The sequence below is a fragment of the Nerophis lumbriciformis genome, linkage group LG36 (assembly GCF_033978685.3).
Source record: "Nerophis lumbriciformis linkage group LG36, RoL_Nlum_v2.1, whole genome shotgun sequence".
Lineage (NCBI taxonomy): Eukaryota > Metazoa > Chordata > Actinopteri > Syngnathiformes > Syngnathidae > Nerophis > Nerophis lumbriciformis.
Genome location: NC_084583.2, coordinates 25088186 through 25105000, shown reverse-complemented (window position 1 = coordinate 25105000; position 16815 = coordinate 25088186). Strand labels below are relative to the sequence as shown.

At 40.7% G+C, this 16815-nt stretch overlaps 1 protein-coding gene across 1 annotated transcript in view; it reads left to right on the top strand.

Annotated features, from left to right (window-relative positions):
• Positions 1 to 16815, top strand: part of col23a1b (collagen type XXIII alpha 1 chain b) — a 467238-nt gene that overhangs the window by 417364 nt on the left and 33059 nt on the right. Inside the window, 3 exon segments of the mRNA XM_072912513.1 lie at positions 14291 to 14335; positions 16045 to 16089; positions 16179 to 16259. Coding sequence (XP_072768614.1) covers positions 14291 to 14335; positions 16045 to 16089; positions 16179 to 16259 — 171 coding nt within the window.

The window sequence follows — 16815 nt, the reverse complement described above, 5'->3', positions numbered from 1 at the left end:
TTTTTACGAAGCCACGCTGTTGTAACCCGTGCTGAATGTGGCTTGGCATTGTCTTGCTGAAATAAGCAGGGGCGTCCATGAAAAAGACGGCGCTTAGATGGCAGCATATGTTGTTCCAAAACCTGTATGTACCTTTCAGCATTAATGGTGCCTTCACAGATGTGTAAGTTACCCATGTCTTGGGCACTAATGCACCCCCATACCATCACAGATGCTGGCTTTTGAACTTTGCGTCGATAACAGTCTGTATGGTTCGCTTCCCCTTTGGTCCGGATGACACGATGTCGAATATTTCCAAAAACAATTTGAAATGTGGACTCGTCAGACCACAGAACACTTTTCCACTTTGCATGAGTCCATCTTAGATGATCTCGGGCCCAGAGAAGCCGGCGGAGTTTCTGGATGTTGTTGATAAACGGTTTTCGCCTTGCATAGTAGAGCTTTAACTTGCACTTACAGATGTAGCGACCAACTGTATTTAGTGACAGTGGTTTTCTGAAGTGTTCCTGAGCCCATGTGGTGATATCCTTTAGAGATTGATGTCTGTTTTTGATACAGTGCCGTCTGAGGGATGGAAGGTCACGGTCATTCAATGTTGGTTTCCGGCCATGCCGCTTACGTGGAGTGATTTCTCCACATTCTCTGAACCTTTTGATGATATTATGGAGCGTAGATGTTGAAATCCCTACATTTCTTGCAATGTCACTTTGAGAAACGTTGTTCTTAAACTGTTTGACTATTTGCTCACGCAGTTGTGGACAAAGGGGTGTACCTCGCCCCATCCTTTCTTGTGAAAGACTGAGCATGTTTTGGGAAGCTGTTTTTATACCCAATCATGGCACCCACCTGTTCCCAATTAGCCTGCACACCTGTGGGATGTTCCAAATAAGTGTTTGATGAGCATTCCTCAACTTTATCAGTATTTATTGCCACCTTTCCCAACTTCTTTGTCACGTGTTGCTGCCATCAAATTGTAAAATTAATGATTATTTGCACAAAAAAAAAAATGTTTATGAGTTTGAACATCAAATATGTTATCTCAGTGACGTGCGGTGAGGTTGATGGCTGGTGAGGCACTGACTTCATCACAGTCACATTTACAAACATATGAACCCTAAAGAGTATCTTATTCACCATTTGATTGGCAGCAGTTAACGGGTTATGTTTAAAAGCTCATACCAGCATTCTTCCCTGCTTGGCACTCAGCATCAAGGCTTGGAATTGGGGGTTAAATCACCAAAAATGATTACCAGGCGCGGCGCCGCTGCTGCCCACTGCTCCCCTCACCTCCCAGGGGGTGATCAAGGGGATGGGTCAAATGCAGAGGACAAATTTCATTACACCTAGTGTGTGTGTGACAATCATTGCTACTTTAACTTAACTTTAACTTTACACATACAAACTGTAGCACACAAAAAAGCACATTTAATTAAAAAAAAAACATTATTATGGTCTTACCTTTATGTAATATATTGAGTTGGAGGCAATAACCAGGCGAGGTGATGAAGTACGTCTCTTTACTGTAGACTTCAGAACAGACTCAACACACTTGACGTCAGGTGCGCAACACCACGTAAATCGTTGGCCAACCAAAAAGTAACCCCAGTACGCTATAGCCAACATTAACCAGGAGATGGCAACAGACAAACATAGATCACTCTATTACATTCCTCTCCTTTTAGAAATGTAGAAGTTACTCAATAGAAATAAACAACCCAACCAAAAAATGCAGCAGCTCAATAAGAAGCCAAAAAGTGAAAAAACAATAATAAAGTTAAAGTACCAATGATTTTCACACACACACTAGGTGTGGCGAAATTATTCTCTGCATTTGACCCATCACCCTTGATCACCCCCTGGGAGGTGAGGGGAGCAGTGGGCAGCAGCGGTGGCTGCGCCCGGGAATCATTTTGGTGATTTAACCCCCAATTCCAACCCTTGATGCTGAGTGCCAAGCAGGGAGGTAATGGGTCCCATTTTTATAGTCTTTTGGTATGACTCGGCCGGGATTTGAACTCCCAACCTACCGATCTCAGGACGGACACTCTAACCACTAGGCCACTGAGTAGGTTGTGTTGGAGGAGTTGTGAATTAATGAAATATGAAATCCGTGCTGCAGTCTGCAGGTGTACCTAATGTTGTGGCCCTGCAGTCATTCACAACTCCTCCAACACGAACATTATTGTTTTTGCACTTTTTGGCTTCTTATGAAATAACTTTTTTAAATAGATTCAATCTTGCACGTGGAAAGTTTAAGTGTGGGCTTTAGTTGATATAACAATTCTACGGCGGGGGTGCAGGAGGCGGGACTACTGCGAGCCTCAGCCAGTGCGTCTTTTGCAGCCGTTTTATGATCGCTCAGCACAAGAAATACGTTACACACATACAGTTGTTGACAAAATACACTGTACATTATATACCTCAGCTAACTAAACTATGGAAATGTATAATATAGTTCATATAGCAATACAGTCTCACTGCACAGCAGGCCAGCAGTTAGCCGAGTCCGGAATCCATGTTGAGGCACTGAGTGACGTGCCTCAACTGGCTGCTGTTCACCGCACCGTCTCTTCTCAGTATTTGAACGGCAAATGTGAAAATTCAGCAATTTTGAATAAGAATAATCTAAAACTGGTGAAGTTAAATGGAAAATAACTTTATAGTATAATCACTGGATACATTTAACAATTGAATTAATTTTTTTTCTTTTTACATTTTTTTTCTTTCCATGATGGCAGGTGAGGCAGGGGCCTCACCTGCCTCTAATGACTGCACGTCACTGCTTTGTAGCATATTCAACTGAATATGGGTTGAAAAGGATTTGCAAATCATTGTATTCCGTTTATATTTACATCTAACACAATTTCTCAACTCATATGGAAACGGGGTTTGTAACATCAGATGCTTATCTCAGTGGTGGAGTGTGTATTTCATTTAAAAAAAGGATTACTAACAGGGGCCAGGTCCCTCCAGGGCTCTGGGCTTCTGCATGCAACGCAGCATGGTATGGTTAGAAAACACCAACCTGAGATGTTATCGGAAGGAGGGATCACTTGGAACCGAATCACACGCTTTCTCAGCTGGACGCGGGAATGTTCACCAATCACCTGCCTTCACTCATTTGTGTTCATTTGTGCTGACGGCCGTATTGGATTTCAGATGCTGGCGAGCCTCCGTAGTGCAATGAACGTTCATTTCATACTTTATTCTACAAAGCCAGTGAAGTTGGCACGTTGTGTAAATGGTAAATAAAAAGAGAATACAATGATTTGCAAATCCTTTTCAACTTATATTCAATTGAATAGACTGCAAAGACAAGATATTTCATGTTCGAACTGAGAAACAAACAGAGGTGGGTAATAACGCGCTACATTTACTCCGTTACATCTACTTGAGTAACTTTTGGGATAAATTGTACTTCTAAGAGTAGTTTTAATGCAACATACTTTTACTTTTACTTGAGTATATTTATAGAGAAGAAACGCTACTTTTACTCCGCTACTTTTATCTACATTCAGCTCGCTACTCGCTACTAATTTTTATCGATCTGTTAATGCATGCTTTGTTTGTTTTGGTCTGTCAGACAGACCTTCAAAGTGCCTGCGTTTCAACAAATACAGTCACTGGTGACGTTCACTCCGTTCCACCAATCAGATGCAGTCACTGGTGACGTTGGACCAATCAAACAGAGCCAGGTGGTCACATGACCTGACTTAAAGAAGTTGAAAAACTTATTGGGGTGTTACCATTTAGTGGTCAATTGTACGGAATATGTACTGTACTGTGCAATCTACTAATAAAAGTTCCAATCAATCAATCAAAAGTGTGAAGGAAAAAAGACCCTTTTTTATTTCAACCGTACATCCCGTCAAAAGCCTAAAGACTGACCGCACAGTTCCTGTCTTCACAATAAAAGTGCCGCTCCATCGCGCTTGCGCTTTCAAAACAAGAGTCTCCGAAAGCCAGCGCAAACAAGCTAGCAAGCTACGGAGTTTGCCGCCAATGTATTTCTTGTAAAGTGTATAAAAACGAATATGGAAGCTGGACAAATAAGATGCCAAAAACCCACCACTTTCATGTGGTATTAGACAGAAAGGAGGAACTTTTTTTCTCCTCCATTTGAAAACGTGGACGTTATCATCACTACTGTCTGATTACAATCAATGCAAGTCATCAGAATCAGGTAATACACCAACTTATATTCTTGTCTTCATGAAAGAAAGGAATCTATATGTGTTAAACATGCATGTATATTCATTAAAACACTATTAACATTTAAACAAAAACGGCAAAAAAAAAATATATAAATTATATACTGTATATATCAATGTATGTATATATATATGTGTGTGTGTGTATATATATATATATATATATATATATATATATATATATATGATATGTGTGTGTATGTTACTCATCAGTTACTCAGTACTTGAGTAGTTTTTTCACAACATACTTTTTACTTTTACTCAAGTAAATAATTGGGTGACTACTCCTTACTTTTACTTGAGTAATAAATCTCTAAAGTAACAGTACTCTTACTTGAGTACAATTTCTGGCTACTCTACCCACCTCTGGAAACAAATAATCACAAACTTACAATTTAATGGCAGCAACACATTGCAAAAAGGTTGGCACAGGGGGGCATGTTCACCACTGTGTTACATGGCCTTTCCTTTTAACAACACTCAGTAAAGGTTTGGGAACTGAGGAGACACATTTTTGAAGCTTCTCAGGTGGAATTCTTTCCCATTCTTGCTTGATGTACAGCTTAAGTTGTTCAACAATCCGGGGGTCTCCGTTGTGCTATTTTAGGCTTCACATTTTCAATGGGAGACAGGTCTCGATGTGCTGAATGTGGCTTGGCATTGTCTTGCTGAAATAAGCAGGGGCGTCCACGAAAAATATGTTGCTTGGATGGCAACATATGTTGCTCCAAAACCTGTATGTACCTTTCAGTATTAATGGCGCCTTCACAGATGTGTAAGTTACCCATGTCTTGGGCACTAATACACCCCCATACCATCACACATGCTGGCTTTTTCAACTTTGCGCCTAGAACAATCCGGATGGTTCTTTTCCTCTTTGGTCCGGAGGACACTACGGTCCACAATTTGAAATGTGGACTCGTCAGACCACAGAACACTTTTCCTCTTTGCATCAGTCCATCTGAGATGAGCTCGGGCTCAGCGAAGCATGCGTTGTTTCTGGGTGTTGTTGATAAATGGCTTTTGCTTTGCATAGTAAAGTTTTAACTCGCACTTGCAGTACATATGTAGCGACCAATTGTAGTTTCCTACTCAGTGGCCTAGTGGTTAGAGTGTCCGCCCTGAGATCGGTAGGTTGTGAGTTCAAACCCCGGCCGAGTCATACCAAAGACTATAAAAATGGGACTCATTACCTCCCTGCTTGGCACTCAGCATCAAGGGTTGGAATTGGGGGTTAAATCACCAAAATGATTCCCGGGCGCGGCCACCGCTGCTGCCCACTGCTCCCCTCACCTCCCAGGGGGTGATCAAGGGTGATGGGTCAAATGCAGAGAATAATCTCGCCACACCTAGTGTGTGTGTGACAATCATTGGTACTTTAACTTTAACTTTAACTTTTTAACTTTAACTTTAACTTAACTTTAACTTTAACTTTAACTTTAGTTACTTACAGTGAAGTGAAGTGAAGTGAATTATATTTATATAGCACTTTTCTCTAGTGACTCAAAGCGCTTTACATAGTGAAACCCAATATCTGAGTTACATTTAAACCGGTGTGGGTGGCACTGGGAGCAGGTGGGTAAAGTGTCTTGCCCAAGGACACAACGGCAGTGACTAGGATGGCGGAAGCGGGGATTGAACCTGCAACCCTCAAGTTGCTGGCACGGCCGCTCTACCAACCGAGCTATACCGCCTCATACAGTGGTGTTCTGAAGTGTTCCTGAGCCCGTGTGGTGATATCCTTTACACACTGATGTCGGTTTTTGATGCAGTACCGTCTGCGGGATCAAAGGTCCGTAATATCATGGCTTACGTGCAGTGATTTCTCCAGATTCTCTGAACTTTTTGATGATATTACAGACCGTAGATGGTGAAATCCCTAAATTCCTTGCAATAGCTGGTTGAGAAATGTTGTTCTTAAACTGTTCAACAATTTGCTCACGCATTTGTTGACAAAGTGGTGACCCTCGCCCCATCCTTGTTTGTAAACGACTGAGCATTTCATGGAAGCTGCTTTTATACCCAATCATGGCACCCACCTGTTCCCAATTTGCCTGTTCACCTGTGGCCCTGGGGAAGAAGCTGTTCTTTAGCCTGTTTGTTTTGGTTTGAATGCACCTGTAGCGCTTCCCAGAGGGCAGCAGGTGGAACAGGTCAGAGCCAGGGTGGGTGCTGTCCTTGATGATGGCACTGGCTCTGTTGAGGCAGCGGGAGGTGTAGATGTCCGTCAGAGAGGGGAGAGGGCGGCCGATGATCTTCTGAGCCGTCTTGACCACTCTTTGCAGCCTCTCCCTGTCTGCTGCAGTGCAGCTGCCGTACCATACCGTAATACAGTAGGTCAGCAGGCTCTCGATGGACGAGCGGTAGAAGGTCAGCAGCAGGTCAGGCTTCAGGTTGTACTTCCCGAGGACTCTAAGGAAGTGTAGCCGCTGCTGAGCCTTCTTGATGATTGATGTGGTGTTGAACTCACTTACAGATGTAGCGAAGAACTGTAGTTACTGACAGTGGTTTTCTGAAGTGTACCTGAATGCATGTGGTGATATCCTTTACACACTGATGTTGGTTTTTGATGCAGTACCGCCTGAGGGATCGAAGGTCCGTAATATCATTGCTTAAGTGCAGTGATTTCTCCAGATTCTCTGAACCCTTTGATGATATTACGGACCGTAGATGGTGAAATCCCTAAAATCCTTGCAATAGCTGGTTGAGAAATGTTGTTCTTAAACTGTTGGACAATTTGCTCAGGCATTTGTTGACAAAGTGGTGACCCTTCGCCCCATCCTTGTTTGTGAATGACTGAGCATTTCATGGAAGCTGCTTTTATACCCAATCATGGCACCCACCTGTTCCCAATTAGCCTGCACACCTGTGGGATGTTCCAAATAAGTGTTTGATGAGCATTCCTCAACTTTTTCAGTCTTTTTTGCACCTTGTGCCAGCTTTTTTGAAACATGTTGCAGGCATCAAATTCCAAATGAGCTATTATTTGCAAAAAAAAAAGTGTGAATGTTAAATATCTTGTTTTGGGGCGGTATAGCTCGGTTGGTGGAGCGGCCGTGCCAGCAACTTGATGGTTGCAGGTTCGATCCCCGCATCCACCATCCTAGTTACTGCCGTTGTGTCCTTGGGCAAGACACTTTACCCACCTGCTCCCAGTGCCACCCACACTGCTTTAAATGTAACTTAGATATTGGGTTTCACTATGTAAAGCGCTTTGAGTCACTAGAGAAAAGCGCTATATAAATATAATTCACTTCACTTCACGTCTTTGCAGTCTATTCAATTGAATATAAGTTGAAAAGGATTTGCAAATCATTGTATTCTGTTTTTATTTACCATTTACACAACGTGACAACTTCACTGGTTTTGTACAATGGCTTGCATGGGATGATGACAGAAAATAAGATATAAACAACCGACGGTTGCCATGGCATTATGGAAGACAAACACGCCGTGATCAATTAGAAGGGAGCAGGAAGAGCAGCATGTACACCTCCAGGAGGCAACGCGGTTTCCTCCTTTTTATGACTTCAAGATGGCTACTTCAGAGGGAAAAGTAATAAGTGTAGCATTGCGGGTTCTTGTTGGATGTAAGATGTAAGAGCTTGATTTAAGGGAGCTGGCCCTCCCTGACCAGCGTACAAATTGCTCTGGGGTGGAAGGAGCATGCACGGGGAATTCCTGTCATTCATTTATGTTGCAAGAATATTTGCTTGTCATTCTGCATCACAGAGGACTGACACTTTAATAGGTACACCTGCACACAATTACGGGTAAACGATAGCCGCTACACGAGCTGTATCTAAAATGACCTCTTCAGTGGTTTGTTTATTGTGGCGGAATGTGTTTAATGTTCAATATTACGCTTACTTTATTTAGTTACGAGAGTGAAAAAAAATGTTGAAAAGAGCTCTCAGGATGACAATCAACATGTTGTTATGCATAAGGAGCTAAATTAGGGCTTTCCATCCATCCATCCATCCATCCATCTTCCTCCGCTTATCCGAGGTCGGGTCGCGGGGGCAGCAGCCTAAGCAGGGAAGCCCAGACTTCCCTCTCCCCAGCCACTTCGTCCAGCTCTTCCTGTGGGACCCCGAGGCGTTCCCAGGCCAGCCGGGAGACATAGTCTTCCCATCGTGTCCTGGGTCTTCTCCGTGGCCTCCTACCGGTGGGACGTGCCCTAAACACCTCCCTAGGGAGGCGTTCGGGTGGCATCCTGACCAGATGCCCGAACCACCTCATCTGGCTCCTCTCCATGTGGAGGAGCAGCGGCTTTACTTTGAGCTCCCCCCGGATGACAGAGCTTCTCACCCTATCTCTAAGGGAGAGCCCCGCCACCCGGCGGAGGAAACTCATTTGGGCCGCTTGTACCCGTGATCTTGTCCTTTCGGTCATAACCCAAAGCTCATGACCATAGGTGAGGATGGGAACGTAGATCGACCGGTAAATCGAGAGCTTTGCCTTCCGGCTCAGCTCCTTCTTCACCACAACGGATCGATACAGCGTCCGCATTACTGAAGACGCCGCACAGATCCGCCTGTCGATCTCACGATCCACTCTTCCCTCACTCGTGAACAAGACTCCGAGGTACTTGAACTCCTCCACTTGGGGCAAGATCTCCTCCCCAACCCGGAGATGGCACTCCACCCTTTTCCGGGCGAGAACCATGGACTCGGACTTGGAGGTGCTGATTCTTTTAGAATTAGGGCTTTGTACTTTGGAAAAATACATCAATGTATTCAAAATAAAAAATAATTGTACACATTTTTTTAAATATTGTTTCACTCTGGTAATTCATTTGAATCAATTGTTTATTTTCCTTTTTCACTTTCATATATTTTGATATTTGAGCTTCTGTTTTTTTCAGTTTCAAATCCTATTTTAAGCACTATCAGAATGTTCTTTTTCAGATGTTTTTTTTTTTCTTTTTTCAGATTCAGTCTTATGGTAAATAGCAGCCTATTTGTCACATATCAATTCCAGTTCTAAAAATGAAGTTTATTTAGTAAATTTTGTTTTTAATTTCATGTTGGTTCAATCCTCAATACCTAATGATCAGAGGTGGGTAGAGTAGCCAGAAATTGTACTCAAGTAAGAGTACTGTTACTTTAGAGATTTATTACTCAAGTAAAAGTAAGGAGTAGTCACCCAAATATTTACTTGAGTAAAAGTAAAAAGTATGTTGTGAAAAAACTACTCAAGTACTGAGTAACTGATGAGTAACATACACACACATATCATATATATATATATATATATATATATATATGTATGTGTGGGAAAAAAATCACAAGACTATTTCATCTCTACAGGCCTGTTTCATGAGGGAGGGTACCCTCAATCATCAGGAGATTTTAATGGGAGCATTCGCATACCATGGTTTATATAGGGCACAGAGTGTGTGGGTACAGGCTGGTGTAGGGGCGTGGTGATTGGCTCATGTGTTACCTAGGAGGTGTTTCCGTCTATGGCGGCATGTTGTTACAATTTCGCTGCGCTTGTTGAGGGATGACAGGTCTGGACGGTAAATAATAAACAGTTTCTCTTTCAAGCATAGGTTGCATCTTTTATTACCACTATTGTAAGGTGTGCTGGATGCAAGAATTTGCCATGTTATTGAATATTCAACATTATTGTCTTTGAGGTCCCAAATGTGTTTGCTGAGTTCTGTGGTATTCCGCAGGTTTTGGTTCCTGAAAGAAGCCTTGTGATTGTTCCATCTGGTTTTGAATTCTCCCTCGGTTAATCCTACATATGTGTCGGATGTGTTAATGTCCTTGCGTATTACCTTAGATTGGTAGACAACTGATGTTTGTAAGCATATATATATATATATATATGTATATACATATATACATATATATATACATATACATATATATACACACACATATATATATACAGTATATAATTTATATTTATTTATTTTGCCGTTTTTGTTTACATGTTAAAGGTGTTTTAATGAATATACATGCATGTTTAACACATATAGATTCCTTTCTTTCATGAAGACAAGAATATAAGTTGGTGTATTACCTGATTCTGATGACTTGCATTGATTGTAATCAGACAGTAGTGATGATAGCGTCCACGTTTTCAAATGGAGGAGAAAAAAAGTTCCTCCTTTCGGTCTAATACCACATGAAAGTGGTTGGTTTTTGGCACCTTATTTGTCCAGCTTCCATATTCGTTTTTATACACTTTACAAGAAATACATTGGCGGCAAACTCCGTAGCTTGCTAGCTTGTTTGCGCTGGCTTTCGGAGACTCTTATTTTGAAAGCGCATGCGCGATGGAGCGGCACTTTTATTGTGAAGACAGGAACTGTGCAGTCAGTCTTTAGGCTTTTGACGGGATGTACGGTTGAAATAAAAAAAGGGTATTTTTTCCTTCACACTTTTGATTGATTGATTGGAACTTTTATTAGTAGATTGCACAGTACAGTACATATTCCGTACAATTGACCACTAAATGGTAACACCCCAATAAGTTTTTCAACTTGTTTAAGTCAGGTCATGTGACCACCTGGCTCTGTTTGATTGGTCCAACGTCACCAGTGACTGCATCTGATTGGTGGAACGGAGTGAACGTCACCAGTGACTGTATTTGTTGAAACGCAGGCACTATGAAGGTCTGTCTGACAGACCAAAACAAACAAAGCGTGCATTAACAGATCGATAAAAATTAGTAGCGAGTAGCGAGCTGAATGTAGATAAAAGTAGCGGAGTAAAAGTAGCGTTTCTTCTCTATAAATATACTCAAGTAAAAGTAAAAGTATGTTGCATTAAAACTACTCTTAGAAGTACAATTTATCCCAAAAGTTACTCAAGTAGATGTAACGGAGTAAATGTAGCGCGTTACTACCCACCTCTGCTAATGAATAAATAGCATCATATTGCATCCCCTGAAGGCAGCATGATAGGACACGCCCCCCCCCCATCCTTTTTGCACAACTGCCTTTAATGATGCCACGCCCTTTTCAGTTGATGACACGCCCACCACGCCAAATTTGAGCAATAAGTCCGAATCTGACAAAAAAAAAATAGATTTGAATCTGAAAAAGAAAAATGAAAATGAAATGAAAGCATAAAATGAGATTTCAGTATGAAAAAAACAAAAGCTCAACTGTCAAAATATATGAAAGTGAAAAATGGAAATTAATATTTTACTAAAGTGAATCATAATTATGTTCAACCTAAAAATATGTGCGCATTTATTTGTATTTTGTATAGACTAATACATTTTTCATTATTCAACATCAAGACTTCATCAGTTTCAAACTTTTGTTTTTCCAAATACAAAACCTTTGACCTAATTTAGCGCCAAACTTGTGTCACGCAAAACTAATCTTATTTGTTATATATTATTAGCAGTGCTGTCAAATGATAAAAATCTGATTATTCACACTTTGGCATTTTGATTAATTGCAATTAATTGCAGTAAATTACTTGTCTTATATAATTTAATCATTAATAATGATTATTAATTTGATTAACTTTAACAAAGACTCTAATATTTTGACGTAAATGCAATTTTAAATTCCAAATGTTATACAAAAAAAAAAAAATCACATTTTTTTTACTTTTATTTTCTCAAAACAGTTTTATTTACTTGGTTAAAAAAAAAAAAGTCAGTAGATTTTACGGTCACCAGAATTGTATTGTTAAGATAAGGGAGCATGCATGCTCAAAATAAACTGCACGATTAATCTGCGTTTCTACTTGATTAACGCGATAATCTTTTGTGATTAATCGCATTAGTTAATTGTTTAACTTTGACAGCTCTAATTATTAACAATATCAATATATTGTTATACTGTATTATTTATTCTAAATCTTTTTGTCGAATTAGATTGTGCAGGTGTACCTAAAGTTTTGGCCACTAAATATTACTTTTCTGTTTTTTTTTGTCGTCAATAATTGTACAAACCCCGTTTCCATATGAGTTGGGAAATTGTGTTAGGTGTAAATATAAACGGAATACAATGATTTGCAAATCATTTTCAACCCATATTCAATTGAATATGCTACAAAGACAACATATTTGATGTTCAAACTCATAAACAGTTTTTTTTTGCAAATAATCATTAACTTTAGAATTTGATGGCAGCAACACGTGACAAAGAAGTTGTGAAAGGTGGCAATAAATACTGATAAAGTTGAGGAATGCTCATCAAACACTTATTTGGAACATCCCACAGGTGTGCAGGCTAATTGGGAACAGGTGGGTGCCATGATTGGGTATAAAAACAGCTTCCCAAAAAATGCTCGGTCTTTCACAAGAAAGGATGGGGCGAGGTACACCCCTTTGTCCACAACTGCGTGAGCAAATAGTCGAACAGTTTAAGAACAACGTTTCTCAAAGTGCAATTGCAAGAAATTGAGGGATTTCAACATCTACGCTCCATAATATCATCAAAAGGTTCGGAGAATGTGGAGAAATCACTCCACGTAAGCGGCATGGCCGGAAACCAACATTGAATGACTGTGACCTTCCATCCCTCAGACGGCACTGTATCAAAAACCGACATCAATCTCTAAAGGATATCACCACATGGGCTCAGGAACACTTCAGAAAACCACTGTCACTAAATACAGTTGGTCGCTACATCTGTAAGTGCAAGTTAAAGCTCTACTATGCAAAGCCAAAGCCATTTATCAACAACATCGTCGGCGTTTCTGGGCCCGAAATCATCTAAGATGGACTCATGCAAAGTGGAAAACTGTTCTGTGGTCTGACGAGTCCACATTTCAAATTGTTTTTGGAAATATTCGACATCGTGTCATCCGGACCAAAGGGGAAGCGAACCATCCAGACTGTTATCGACGCAAAGTTCAAAAGCCAGCATGTGTGATGGTATGGGGGTGCATTAGTGTCCAAGGCATGGGTAACTTACACATCTGTGAAGGCACCATTAATTCTGAAAGGTACATACAGGTTTTGGAACAACATATACTGCCATCTAAGCGCCGTCTTTTTCATGGACGCCCCTGCTTATTTCAGCAAGACCATGCCAAACCACATTCAGCACGTGTTACAGCAGCGTGGCTTCGTAAAAAAATAGTGCGGGTACTTTCCTGGCCCGTCTGCAGTCCAGACCTGTCTCCCATCGAAAATGTGTGGCGCATTATGAAGCGTAAAATACGACAGCGGAGACCCCGGACTGTTGAACGACTGAAGCTCTACATAAAACAAGAATGGGAAAGAATTCCACTTTCAAAGCTTCAACAATTAGTTTCCTCAGTTCCCAATCGTTTATTGAGTGTTGTTAAAAGGAAAGGCCATGTAACACAGTGGTGAACATGCCCTTTCCCAACTACTTTGGCACGTGTTGCAGCCATGAAATTCAAAGTTAATTATTATTTGCAAAAAAAAAAAAAAAAAGTTTATGAGTTTGAACATCAAATATGTTGTCTTTGTAGCATATTCAACTTGCAAATCATTGTATTCCGTTTATATTTACATCTAACACAATTTCCCAACTCATATGGAAACGGGGTTTGTATATTATCAGAATTGGCTGCAAAAAAATATTGTTAGTGAGGTTTTTTTGTTGTTGTTGTTTGTTTGTTTTTTATTATTATTATCATTTTATTTATTTTTTTATTAATCAGACCAACAAAATAATACACACTAATACCATAAAAATACAATTGAAATTCCAAAACCCAACCCGGCAACATTCAGAATAGCAATCAACAGAGCAATTGAGAGGACACACAAACATGACACAAAACAATCTAAAAGTAGTGAAACAAAAATGAATAATGTCAACAACAGTATCAATATTAATAAGAATTCCAACATAGCAATGGTTAGAAATTCCTCATTTACATTATCATCACAGCCATTTATAAAAAATAAAATAAAAACATTTTTTAAAAAAAGAACAATAGTGGCTTACACTTGCATCGCATCTCATCAGCTTGACAACACACTGTGTCCAATATTTAGTGAGTTTTGGCTCAGAACTTAATTTTTTTTTGGTGTTTTTATTTTGTTTTGATTGATTTGGATTGGCTGCATCTAGTTATTTCTATGTAAATAGCACCAAACTTTGATTTGGCTTGTTTTGCCAGGGCCCACCAGGTCCACCAGGTCCCCGAGGTTCTCAAGGAGAAAAGGTAATGCCAATGTTATTATTACAGGTAAAAGCCAGTAAATTAGAATATTTTGAAAAACTTGATTTATTTCAGTAATTGCATTCAAAAGGTGTAACTTGTACATTATATTTATTCATTGCACACAGACTGATGCATTCAAATGTTTATTTCATTTAATTTTGATGATTTGAAGTGGCAACAAATGAAAATCCAAAATTCCGTGTGTCACAAAATTAGAATATTACTTAAGGCTAATACAAAAAAGGGATTTTTAGAAATGTTGGCCAACTGAAAAGTATGAAAATGAAAAATATGAGCATGTACAATACTCAATACTTGGTTGGAGCTCCTTTTGCCTCAATTACTGCGTTAATGCGGCGTGGCATGGAGTCGATGAGTTTCTGGCACTGCTCAGGTGTTATGAGAGCCCAGGTTGCTCTGATAGTGGCCTTCAACTCTTCTGCGTTTTTGGGTCTGGCATTCTGCATCTTCCTTTTCACAATACCCCACAGATTTTCTATGGGGCTAAGGTCAGGGGAGTTGGCGGGCCAATTTAGAACAGAAATACCATAGTCCGTAAACCAGGCATGGGTAGATTTTGCGCTGTGTGCAGGCGCCAAGTCCTGTTGGAACTTGAAATCTCCATCTCCATAGAGCAGGTCAGCAGCAGGAAGCATGAAGTGCTCTAAAACTTGCTGGTAGACGGCTGCGTTGACCCTGGATCTCAGGAAACAGAGTGGACCGACACCAGCAGATGACATGGCACCCCAAACCATCACTGATGGTGGAAACTTTACACTAGACTTCAGGCAACGTGGATCCTGTGCCTCTCCTGTCTTCCTCCAGACTCTGGGACCTCGATTTCCAAAGGAAATGCAAAATTTGCATGGTTGGGTGATGGTTTGGGGTGCTATGTCATCTGCTGGTGTCGGTCCACTCTGTTTCCTGAGATCCAGGGTCAACGCAGCCGTCTACCAGCAAGTTTTAGAGCACTTCATGCTTCCTGCTGCTGACCTGCTCTATGGAGATGGAGATTTCAAGTTCCAACAGGACTTGGCGCCTGCACACAGCGCAAAATCTACCCATGCCTGGTTTACGGACCATGGTATTTCTGTTCTAAATTGGCCCGCCAACTCCCCTGACCTTAGCCCCATAGAAAATCTGTGGGGTATTGTGAAAAGGAAGATGCAGAATGCCAAACCCAAAAACGCAGAAGAGTTGAAGGCCACTATCAGAGCAACCTGGGCTCTCATAACACCTGAGCAGTGCCAGAAACTCATCGACTCCATGCCACGCCGCATTAACGCAGTAATTGAGGCAAAAGGAGCTCCGACCAAGTATTGAGTATTGTACATGCTCATATTTTTCATTTTCATACTTTTCAGTTGGCCAACATTTCTAAAAATCCCTTTTTTGTATTAGCCTTACACAATATTCTAATTTTGTGACACACGGAATTTTGGGTTTTCATTTGTTGCCACTTCAAATCATCAAAATTAAATGAAATAAACATTTGAATGCATCAGTCTGTGTGCAATGAATAAATATAATGTACAAGTTACACCTTTTGAATGCAATTACTGAAATAAATCACGTTTTTCAAAATATTCTAATTTACTGGCTTTTACCTGTATATCTGATGATTAAAGTGGCTGTGTTGAACAAAGAATGACATTAATGCTGTATTTATGCATGAAATAAAAAGAGGCTCTTCCCTGTGTTTGCATCAGGGGGAGCTCGGTTTACCGGGTCCAGCTGGATTGGACGGCCAGAAGGTGCTTAGAAGAAAGTTGTGACAATACTGTATATTGGGGTTTTTTTTTCAGCTGTTCGCCATTCATTGGTGCTTATTTCTGTCCTCCAGGGATCTAAAGGTGACGTCGGTGAAATAGGACAGCAAGGGGAAAGAGGAGAAAAGGGAGAGATGGGTCTTTCTGGGCCTGCGGTAAGTTGTAAGCTGACAAACTAACTGGTCACTCTATTAGGTACACCTGCACAATCTTAAATGGTCGAGTCGTTTGAAAGAAATCTGCCTGTACAATATAATAATGCTCTGTTTAACAGCATGTTTATGGTTGTTGTGTTTTACTCGAGCATACTGTTAATTGTAGAGATGTCCGATAATGGCTTTTTTGCCGTTATCCAATATTCCGATATTGTCCAACTCTTATTTACCGATACCGATATCAACCGATACCGATATATACAGTCATGGAATTAACACATTATTATGCCTTATTTTGTTGTGATGCCCCGCTGGATGCATTAAACCAGGGGTGCTCATTACGTCGATCACGAGCTACCGGGTCGATCTCGGAGGGTGTGTCAGTCGATCACCAGCCAGGCATTAAAAAAATTGTCCTAAAAATGAGCGATCATAAATCTTCACTATGACGTCACTTTCGTCACTTGATTGACATTCACGGCACCCGAGGGTCTTCTGAGATGACGCTGGCTGCTGCCAGCCCATTAAAATTACCGACTGGAAGGCGAGAAACACT